Here is an 11390-nt window from a genome sequence, read left to right as displayed (position 1 = left end):
TGAGAAAAGCCAGTCCCAAGAGGTTATATACCGTAGGGTTTCATTTGCATAACGTTATTGAAATGAGAAACTTATAGAGATGGGTTGGTTAGTGGTTGCAGGGAGTTGGACCAGGGTGGGGTGGGGAGGTGAGTGTGGCTACACGTGGCAGCACAAGGGACCCTGTGTTGGAGATTTCCCATATCTTATTTGTGTGGTGGATGCACAGCCTCCACCACTGAGAGAGCTTTGTAGAACTTCATACACACACACAAACAAGCGTAAGTCAAGCTGGAAAGCCAAATAAGGTTGGTGGACTTGATCAGTGTTGGTATCTGGACTGTGATACTATACTCAAGTTATATAAGATGATACCACTGGGGGAAACTGGGTAAAGGGCATGACGAGTCTTTTTCTGCCATTTCTTTATAACTACATATGAATCTACAATGATCTCACAAAAAGTGTAATTTAAAAACAAGAGGGGTCGGGGGGTGCCTGGGTGGCTCAGTCAGTTAAGTGTCTGACTCTTAGTTTCAGCTCAGGTCATGATCTTGCGGCTTTGTGAGTTCTAGTCCCATGTTGGGCTCTGTGCTGGCAGCGCAGAGTCTACTTGTGATTCTCCCTCTCTCTCTGTCCCTCCCCCGCCTCGTGCGATGTTTGTCTCTCTCAAATAAACTTAATAAATAAATACATACATGCATACGTACATACAAACGAGAGGTCGGGTGCCTGGTTGGCTCAGTTGGTAGAGCATGAGACTCCTGATCTTGGGGTTGTGAATTCAAGCTCCATGTTTGGTGTAGAGCTTATTTTAAAAAAATAATATTAACTAACTAATAAGAGGGGTCTTAGCTTCACTGTCGACTGAAAATGTGCAGGAAATGCTATGTGTAACTCAGCGGCTGGTTGCCAGTGGCTTTACTGAAGCCAGACTGACAGGCCATGACCTTCAATGCTCTGATATTTGCAACACTCACCCACCTAGAAAGGTTGGACTTGACTGATGTAGGGAGGTAACTGTGGAGGAGGCATCTCCCTCAGTGCTGATAACCGTATGGAAGAAGCATGGGAAGGGGGGGGACAATCACTGTCTATAGGGTGCCCTTGGATACAGACCTCAGTCCCTACCTATCAGATGTAATTACTTGTAGTCCAGTTTGAAAGGAGAGTTGATGGCATGGTTGTGAGAGGAAGGGAGGTGATGGGTTGACTCCAGGGTTTGGGGCCTGAATAGCTTGAAGGATGGAGTTGCTGTAGTTGAAACAGGGAGTCTCTGAGGGCATACTCAGGAGCTGGTGTCGGTCATGTGACATTGGATGTCACCAGGAGATACCAGAGGGAGATTCCAGATACCAGTGTCTCGAGTTGGGGGAGATCCAAGGGCTGCAGTGGTTCTGCAGGTTTAGGTCTGAATGCCTGGATTGAGCTGCCATCTACCTAGGGGACAATATCTATCTATGTCCCAGTCAGAACCCTCTTTCCCACCCTGTTCTGGTCATCTCTGTCTCCATTAGGGACATTTGGCTTCTCCCTCTCTCTTTTAAGTTTTTTTTTTTTAGTGTTTGTTTATTGTGAGAGAGAGAGCAGGAGAGGGGCAGAGAGAGAAGGAGAGAGAAAGAATCCCAAGCAGGCTCTGTGCTGTCAGCATAGAGCCTGATGCAGGGCTTGAACCCACGAACCGTGAGATCATGACCTGAGCCAAAACCCAAGAGTTGGATGCTTACCCGATTGAGCCACCCAGGCAACCCATCTCTCTTTTAAGTTTTTTTTTTAAATGTTTGTTTATTTTTGAGAGAGAGAGAGAGAGAGAGAGAGAGAGAGAGACAGAGTGCAAGTGGGGGAGGGGCACAGAGAAGAGATACAGAATCTGAAGCAGGCTCTAGGCTATGAGCTATCAGCACAGAGCCTGATGTGGGCTTGAACTCACGAACCCACAAGATCATAACCTGAGCCAAAGTCAGATGCTTAACTGACTGAGCCACCCAGGTGTCCCTTAAGTTTTTATGTTGAAATAATTATAGGCTCATAAAAAATTGCAAAAATACTATGGACCCAAGTGTCCACTGATAGATGAATAAACAAAATGTTGCATATCCATACAATGGGATATTATTCAGCCTTAAAAAGCAAAGACATTCTGATAAAGGCTACAACATAAATGAAACTGGGCAATATTATGCTGAGTGAAATAACCCAGCCACAAAAGGATAAATACTGTAGGATTCCACTTACAGGAAGTCCCTAGAGAAATCAAATCCATGGAGGCAGAAAGTAGACGCTCGATGCTTGGATGCCCGGGGCTGGGAGACAGGGATTAATGGGGACAGAATTTCAGCTTGGGAACATGAAAAGAGTTTTGGAGATGGAAGGTGGTGACGGTTGCACAACAGTGTACATGTATTTTATGCCACTAAACTGTATACTTACTGATTAAGATGGTGAGTTTTATATAATGCGTATTAGACCACAATTGAAAACAAAAACAGTACAGGGGCGCCTAGGAGGCTCAGTCAGGTAAGCGTCCGACTTCGACTCAGGTTATGATCTCACAGTTCGTGGGTTCGAGCCCCGCATCGGGCCCTGTGCTGACAGCTCAGAGCCTGGAGCCTGCTATGAATTCTATGTCTTCCTCTCTCTCTGCTCCTCTCCTGCTCATGCTTTGTCTCTCTCTCTTCTTCAAAAATAAATAAAAACATTTAAAAGTAAAAAAAAAAAAAAAAAAGAAAGAAAAGAAAACAGTACAGAGAGGTCAGGTCCTTGTGTGCTCTCCTCCAGTTTCCTCCAGTGGTAACATCTTCTAACTAGCATCCATTGCCAACACCGGTCAGTTGACGTTGACACAATCCACAGGCCCCCTTGATTTTTATATCCTTGATCTGTCCAAGAGCCTCCATGTGCCCAGTGTTGGTGGGAAGAAGGAGCTTATGGAAAGAGGGATTCCTCTGCTTCTGGTCCCCATTCCAGCCCCTGTCTCTAACTATGCCCAGGACTGGTACTGAATGGTACTGGGTGCACCATGTGTAACATCTGAGACTTTGTACAGGTATAGTTACAACTAGAAAAAATTTTAGTTGATTATTGAAGGCTCAAGGCTGAGTCTTTTACTCTCCGTAGGAAACACCGCCAGGGCCCAGTAGCCAACAGGCCAGAAGCCGACTGCAAGAGGAGTCACTAGGGCTTGCTTCCTGGGAGGCCAGGGAGCTGGGAGCCCAGACCCAGGTAGACAGCACTCACCCTGAACACAGAGACCAAAACCCCATGACACCTGTGCCTGGAAGTGGGGATTCTCCGCCCTCGGCTTCCACCAATGTCTCTCCAGAACCGGGGATGGTACCCTTGGCCTCAGAGAGGGCCAGCCAGGACCACCTGTCGGAGCAAGGAACCAACACACCGGATGGTGAAAGCAGGAAGGGATGTTGGGTTCTAGGCTATCGTGGCCAGAAAGGGCTCCTGCTGAGCAGTGATGCTGAAGAGAAGGAGCCAGACCGAGGAAGCCTCCAGGAAGCAGGTGTCCAAGGGGGAGCAGAGGCTGACCTGCCTGAGGGGCACAGAGAAAAAGGAGACAGTGTCCTCGGTCCCTCCTCCACTCAGGGCCCAGAGCCCGGATCTGCAGACCAGGCCCTCTCTGACCCCATGCAGATACCCAGCAAGACTAGCAGGGAAGCAGAACAGAGCTGTAGTGGCCCAAGTCATTCCTCCCTTGGGACCGTTGTCATCACAGACAGGAGGACAGACCCCACTGAGCCAGAATGGAGGGCTCCAGAGGTGGCCAAGCCAGATGAACAGGCCAACACCAGGGCACCTTCCTCTCCCAGTGGGAAGGCCCCTGATGGAGGCCACAGTGGGGTCCTGCTCAGCTGCACACTTCTCACTGGGGAGACAGGAGGCAGAAGGGAGGCAAGGTTGGAAGACAAGCCCCCTGGCAACATCCTGGGGGGCCCTTTAGGCTCCCTGGCTCTGGATCGCAGGATAAAAGAGCCCATAGTAGGTGCTGGAGATTCCAGTCTTCTAGCCTCAGAAGTGGGCCCACCTGTTGATCAAACAAGGGCACCTGGCCTGGATGAAGAGGGACTGGGGGGGATATGTGCACTGCCTTTGCTATTGCAGCCTGAAGGTGAAAAGGCAGCTGAGTTAAGGAGCCAGAGCCCTAAAGAAGACCTTGACTGGTTCAATCTGTCTCTTGGAGCCTTTGCTCCTCCAGTGCACAGAGAAGCAGTGGGTGGCCCTTCCCAGGAGACCAGGGCCTGCCACAACCACCCAGATGCCCCTGAAGATCCCACAGGCTGGTCTGAACTCCCTCCTGGCTCTGCAGACCAGGCTCTCTTGGGGGAGTCTCCAGCCATGGAACCTCACTTCCTGCCAGACAGCCAGATACGGGATGCCCTAGAAGTCCCTGACCTTGCAGCCTCACCTGAGCAGGTAAGAGTTTCCCCACATGATAGCCAGACCATCCCAAGATAGGTGTCAAGTGGCCATGAGCCCTGTCACAAACCACCCACCGGTGGGGAATTTGGGGTGTGTGGTCATCTGTTTATACAGCACACGGGTCTAGGAGAATGAGGTTTAGCCTCAGTGTGTATGGAGTCAGTGATTTTCCAGATAGGACAGTCCTGCCTTTCTTTCTGTAAGGAGTTTGTGTGGGAACTGCAGAGCCCCAGGCAGTGACACACATGCATTCCGTCAGCCCAGGCAGAGTTGATGGAGGTCCTCCATTCCTTGACTGGAGCCCCCAGGTGTGCCCACCCTCTCCACGCTTCAGGGCCTGGCCCTGGCTGCAGGTTTCTGAAGGATATAAAGAGGATGCCTGAAGCCTTGAGGGTACCTTTGAAAAAGCCAGTGTTGTCAAAGCTGGGCATGGGGGAGAGGACTTCAGTCTCCAACTGAAAAGAGCCTTTACCCATCTTAAGGGTCGTTTCAGGGTCCTGATATGAATTTTTTTTCCAAATATATACAAGAATTTTGCTTTCCTGCTGGAATTCGTAGGGACTTTCTTTCCTTCAGGGATCTGCCTGCCCAACAGGCAGTGGGAGAGCTGCCCCAAATCACCTTTCCTGGCTACTGAGCCTACACCGGCCATTGGCATTCACCTGTCTAGGGCAGGTGGCAGCCTTGCTTCGGCCCCACCCCCAGGGAGGCACCACATCCCTGACCACTGGCATACCTGAATCTGGGCTAAGTGCTTTGTGGTCACACCCTGGAAGGTAGGTGGTTCTCTTTCCACACACTGGGTGTGGATAAGAGGCTGAAGGAGGTTGGGCACCTGCCCAAGGTGAAGCAGCTGAGTGAAGCAGGCTGGGTCTGTTCCCAGGTTGGCCTGATTCTGCAGCTGTGCCTGTCCTGGAACACAGAACCCAGCTTGCTTCACAAACATTGGCCTCTGTTTCTTCGGCTGTCCTGTTGAAATGTTTAAAAAATTAATTCAGTTACATGCTTATCAAGAGCCTGCTCTCCCAGGAGTCAGCACATCAGGTGTGGTCCCTGCCCCTGTGAGGTTTGTGGTTGTACTGTTCCCACCTGCCTCTCCCAGAGTAAACATTTTGTACCCTATCATTTCAGCACTTAAAGAGTTTTTTTATACAATATGGCCCCAAAACACAAGCCTAGTATTTCATCTGGTGCCTAGCTGAAGAAAGCCAGCTGTTCCAGCCACAGAGGGGAATGTGGCTGGGTTGAGCAATTGTGAGTCTCCAAGGTGCTGCCTTCCCAGGGGATGGCCAAGGGTCATCTTTGGCCCTTCACCATGTTTACCTGCAAGGTAGCTTCAGACCAGGCCCCAGGTGCCACATGTGGGCCCCCAGTACCTTGGGCCACCCATTTCTCAATCACCAGATGAGTAAGATCATGGAAAGCCAATCGCTGTGCAGTCCACTCATAACATTTGAAGACAAGTACCTGGGATAGGTGGGCGTTCAGCTCCTGGCACAGCTGAAATTTTATAATTGAAGCCCCATCCCTTGAAAAATATAAACCCCTCCCTTGGAAAGAAGAGCAGTCTAAGTTGCCCCCAGTCTCTGGCTGCTGGGCAGTGGCTAAAGGAGCAGTTGGGCTATCTAGTGGCATCCAGCAGGCAAAGAGCAAGCCCTTCCTGATCGGCCACCAGTGACTTTGGGCTTTGAAAACACCAAGGAATCCGCAGTGCTGGGACCCAGCAGACAGCCGGGGTGGTCAGACCTGACAGGCCCCCCAGGGGCGGAAGCGCTGCCCTGACAAGGCTGCTGATGCCTGGGCACGTTTCGTTTAGATAATGGGCGTTCCCAAACAAGTTGGGGCGATCCCGGCACAGGCAGGTTCCCACGGAAAGCTTCTGGATGGGGCCCAGCAGGAAGGCTGCGTGGACAGGCACACTTGGGAATAGAGTGCAGGTAGATGGAGAGAGTAGCAGCAGCGGCCTGCCCACTGTCCCTCACGGTGGCACAGCCATGAGCACTGCTTCGGAGGAGGCAACTCGGGGTGTCCCAGAGGTTACACAGCAATGACAGAGCAGTTTCAAACCCAGGTCTCCTCAGAGAAAACTATGGTGTTTTCTTCTCATAGTAGCTCCCTTAGGATGTAACACTCCCCACAGAGACACTGGGGCCTCTGTAGGCCACTGCCACATAAGTCACTTAAAAAAAGCTGATTCCAAGTCCCTCTTGGGTCCTAGAGCGGTGGCCTCCAGCACATTCTGGAGGAGAACTGCCCTCACTGTGTCAAACATTCACAGAACCCTGGTGGAGGCAGTAGTACCTGTCAGGAGGGAGAATATTCCTCATGGCCAAGAACAGCACAGTGAGTTGAGTGAACATGTGATGCCAAGTTGTATTTTAAGCCACAGAGTCACTTACATGAAAGTCAACCAGATGCCTGGGAGATAACTGGACGGGCTTCCCAACTCGGCACTGCTGGCATTTGGCCCCAGATGGTTCTGTGTGGTGGGGCTGTCCTGTGCACTGTAGGGTGCTGAGTGGCCCTCCTGACCTCTACCCACAGCATGCCCGTAGCACCTTCCCCAGTACCAAAGTGTGCCGACCAGCGTGAAGTGCCTAGGGGTGATCCTCCCTGGTGAGAGCTGCTGGGCTACAAGCAGCTCTTCACGTCTGCTCCTTGGGATTCAGGGACGGTTTGCAAGCCCTTCATCCCACCCCCACTGCTGTCAGGAGAGAGGGGCTCGGTTCTGAAAGGATGTCTTTTGGAATGGGTCCCGTCTTACTCTAGGACTTTGGTCCCCCCAGAAGAGGCCCTGGGCCGGCCACTCTGCCCCAGCCTCTTTGCCTCTTTTCAGAGGGACATATGTCACCTCCATGATTGAGCCTGACATTTTCCATGAAAGTTAAACCACCGTTGACATTTAGAAACTTAAGCTTCTCAGGGTTATCTGGCTTTCTCCCCTATTAATTATAAATTTTCCCTTAAAATGTATTTGCAAAATCTCCCCCTGACATGAAACCTGGCTGACCTCTTCCCCTCAACACCAGATGCCCACCTCGCCCCAGTCACCATTACTGGGGGTCTTCTCTGTATCTTTCCAGATACTGCAGGATGAGCAGGAGACAGTGCTACACCTCAGCCATCAGAGACAGAGCCATCTGCCAGCACAGATCAGCCCTTCAGAAAGCACAGGCCCGGCAGGGGACACCAGGGTCAGGCCCCACATTGCCCTGTCTGCTCTTTTGGAATGGGGAGGTGGGGAGAGCAGCCGGGGCTGGCGGCCCCTGGGTCTAGCTGTTACGGCATCCCGTCCCTTCCCTACACCACTGTTCTGCAGGATTCTCTGCCTCCGTGTCCCTGACATGGCCCGGAGGAACCAAGAGGTCCCCTGCATGACCCTTCCCTGTGCAGGGCTCACAGCTAGGTCATTCATAGGTGTGCTCTCTCTTCACAGTTGTTTCCTCTGGGGAGCAGGCTGGACTCTTGTTGGCCTGGCACAAGCCTACATGCTGATGGAGGCCCCCTCACTGACTTCCAGCTGAGGTAGACATGATGGGGGGAGGCTGACCCAGGACCCTTGCCCCAGTACCGGTTGTCCCTAAGTGCCTGGGAGGGGAAAACGTCACTGCTTTCCTGGCACTGGCGCTTCCCACACTCTCCCTCACCATAGGCCTGCCTTGCCCTGGATGGGCCTCAGTAAGGGAGCCAAGCCCCATCTTTCAAACTGTGCGTGTCCCCTGATCCCCATGAGTGGAAAAATCGTGATCATCGATCTACAGACAAACCACAGTCTCTTCCCAGAACCCCTGGGAAGGTGCCCCCAGGTCCATGGGTTGTTGTGACGTACCATGTACTTTTTGTGGAGGGAGGTTCTAGAGCTTTCCCTAAATCTCTAGAGGGGAAGAGGACCCAGACAGGGCTAAGAACCGTTGGCCCATGTGACCTTGGGGTCTGTCCCCACTCTGGCACCTTCTGGACCTCCAGGGTCCCTGACTGGTCCCATCTCCTCACTTGGCTCTGTGCCCTAAGGCAGGCCACTTTCTCCCTCCTGCAGGCCATGGAATGTGTGTGTGTATGTGTGTGTGTGTGTGTGTGTGTGTGTGTGTGTGTGTGTGTGTGTGTGTGTTGGGGGGGTCCTCTGTCTCTACCCCAGAGCCTTTCACAGTCCCATCACCTCCCTTTGTGTCCTTTCTCCCCACCCTGCCAGGCGCTAACACTGAGCCAGTCCTCTCCTGTTACCTTGTACTTGAACTGGCCTCTCTGCAGAGGCTGCAGCTTATCGATTATTCATGGCCAAGTTTCTGTTTCTGGCTGGCAAGTGTGGAGGAGGGGTGAGAGACACAGCCCTTGGCAGAATTTGTCTCCTTCCTTTTTCTCCTCCTCCCCCTCATCCTCAGGATAGAGGTGGCCACGTTCCCACCTCTTACCCATGCATAACGTCTGTAAATAGTACCTGTTGTACCACTTGTTGCCACACACACACACACACACACACACACACACACACACACTGCAAGGGGATCAGTGGCAGTTTAGTCAAAGTGGCCTTACTATTGCTTGAGCAAAGAGGAGAGAGATTCATGTTGTGAATCTCCAGTGGCCTCTGATATGACCCACATGGATGACTGGAAGCCCCAGGCAGATTATGGGTCTGGTTCAGTGGCCTGTGGCTGAGTGGGACGTGCAGAGGCTAAGGCAAGCCAGCTCAGGGTGACCGAAGCGGGTGGGGCAGAACTGGAGTTCCCACAGTGACAGCCCGGCAGACACTGCTAAGCTGGGGTGTGGGAGGATTTAGGAACAGCTGTTGGCTCGAGTCCAGGAGGGCAGCCCACTGCCCACACCCGCAGGCCACATGTGTTAGATACAGTGGGTGCTGTGGTGCATCTACCCTTCCATAGATACTAATGCCATCCAGTGCCAGCTCTTCCAGGAATTGCTCTGGGCATGGGGGAGGCCATGTGGGACAAAACACAAAACTTCCATCTGGTGGGGGTGGGAGGGTGAGAGACCAGCAAATTAGTCAGATGGTGAAGTGTTGAGAAAAAGACTGTGAGGAAGGGGTTAAAAATTTACAGTGGTGATCAGGGAAGGCCCCCTCCCCCCACCAGGAGGAGATATTTGGGAAAGAACATTCCAGGGCCCTAAGAAGTGCTCAGGGAACAGCCAGGAATTCAGTGTGGCTGGAACAGGGGGGGAAGGGAATGAGAATGAGGGGATGGGGTCTGGAGGTGCTGGCAGATGGTGCAGGGCTGCAGGGAGGGGCACTGGGCCCACCCCACCCAGCACTGAACAGGGGACAGGCTGCAGGGGCAGGAACTGGGGGCCAGGGAGGCTGTGGCAGCTGTCCAGACAAGGACCAAGGTGGTGGGGAGGCGGCTGGATTCTGAGTGTGCTTCTCATGGTACAGCCAGCCAGGTTGGCCATGAGGGCTCTGCCTGTGGTGGCTTCGTATCTGTAAAAGGTATTAACATCCAGAGAAGACGGCTCCAGGCCCAGCAAAAGCCCCCAGAACAGACTTTGACAGAGCTGTCCAGTGAGGTCAGGCTTCATGTCATCCCTCCCTTCCCCCCCAGGACATGTGTAGGGATCAAAGCTTGCGAAGCTGCCAGGATGGAGGACGCAACAGACACCGTGCATGGCCTTGTCGTTGAGCTCTCCAACCTGAAGTAAGCATTGGGCAGGGATCCATGGATGAGTGGGGTGGGAGGGGTGGCAGAGGGGACAGGGCCTTGGAGGGTGGTGGGGAGGGCCCAGTGCCAGCATCTGCCTGTGTGCGTGTCCATGATCCGTGAGTGTGTAGGTGTGTGAGCTTGTGTGGGAGAGTGAGCAGCCACTTGTGCCCGAATGAGAGGTGGGGTCCTCGCACGGACGTCTGGTGGAGCACAGCTCCTGCTGGCACTTCCTGCAGCCGGCTGATCATGAGCACCCACCGGGACCTGGAGGCCTTCAGGCGCCTCAACTACAGGAAGGCAAGGCCAGCAGGGAAAGCGCCGGCACCCTACACATCAAAGGGAGCTGGGAATCTCCCTCCAGGGGAGCAATCCTGGAGGGATTTGTAGATTACTTCCAGACCACCTCAGGAGGGCCCTGTGCGCACACTTGTGTGCAAGCTCACAGTGCCTATGCGTGTTTCCTCTGCGCTGGCCCCCAGAAGTGCCTGCTACTCCTGCCAAACAGCTGGAAACAATCCCTCAGCAGACCCCGGAAAGGCTGCAGGCCGTGTGTGCCCCCTGGTTTACCCTAGAAGATGCTCCAGCGTTTCCCCAGTGGGCCCCAGAAACCTTCCCTCAGCCTACCCAGAAGTCATCTTTCCATGGGAAACACAGGAGGCCAGGCCTCAGTCAATAGCCTCCCTTGGGAGTTGGTACGGGAGGGGACCTGCTCCTCCCTGGGGCTGCAGCAAAGGCCAGAGGCAGGAGGCTGGAGGCTGATTGTGCCCCCAACACTCAGAAAGCCAGCTGCTCTGAGCAGGGCCTAGAGCGGCCCGGATGTTTATCTGGATTTGCAAATTTCAGTTCTTTAGCTCAGGCTATGGGAGGTTCAGAATTTGTTTCTTTCCTGGAGGAGAAAAGGGTTCCCTTTGTTGGCGGTACCTTTTGTTTTTCTCCAGATTTCCATTTTATTTGTTCTGGTTAGAGCATTAATAAATGATTCCCTAGTGTGGATCTGTGACCTGTTGTTTGGGGTTTGAGGCATTTTCAGTTCCTTATGTTTTGCCCACAAACCTCCCTAACCACCTCTTTCTCCTTTTACTTCTCATCCTCCCCAGGAAGGCAGGTTGGGCCACTGCCGGGCCCTGTGAATCAAGGGGTCCCCACAAGATGTTAAGTGTGTCAGTCTCCAGGAGTGGGTGGCTGTGTGTCCATGTGTGTGTACACATTCAAGCACACACACACACCCGTATCTGTGGGGCAACAAGCCCACTGAGACATCATAGTTGATCACCCAACTGCAGAGTTGGTAGGTTCGCTTTGAGAGCTCAGATGGCCTTACCCATCCCC

The 11390-nt window shown here is 52.8% G+C and overlaps 1 protein-coding gene across 4 annotated transcripts in view; it reads left to right on the top strand.

Annotated features, from left to right (window-relative positions):
• BRME1 (break repair meiotic recombinase recruitment factor 1) overlaps positions 1-11061 on the top strand; it is a 20520-nt gene extending 9459 nt beyond the window's left edge. For 2 of the 4 annotated variants that reach the window (XM_040450097.1, XM_040450096.1), the window contains 5 exons: positions 3097-4401; positions 7491-7601; positions 7844-7932; positions 9963-10055; positions 10298-11061. In XM_040450097.1, coding sequence (XP_040306031.1) covers positions 3097-4401; positions 7491-7601; positions 7844-7932; positions 9963-10055; positions 10298-10448 — 1749 coding nt within the window. In that variant the 3' untranslated portion in view covers positions 10449-11061. The remainder of the gene's footprint in view (positions 1-3096; positions 4402-7490; positions 7602-7843; positions 7933-9962; positions 10056-10297) is intronic. The other 2 variants (XM_040450099.1, XM_040450098.1) reach the window with 2 other exon arrangements.
• The last annotated feature ends 329 nt before the right edge of the window (positions 11062-11390 follow it).

Source organism: Herpailurus yagouaroundi, unplaced genomic scaffold (assembly GCF_014898765.1).
Source record: "Herpailurus yagouaroundi ecotype Mexico unplaced genomic scaffold, PumYag 200, whole genome shotgun sequence".
NCBI classification, from domain to species: Eukaryota; Metazoa; Chordata; class Mammalia; order Carnivora; family Felidae; genus Herpailurus; species Herpailurus yagouaroundi.
Note: the sequence above shows the minus strand (reverse complement) of the source record. Positions and strands in the feature narration are given on the sequence as shown.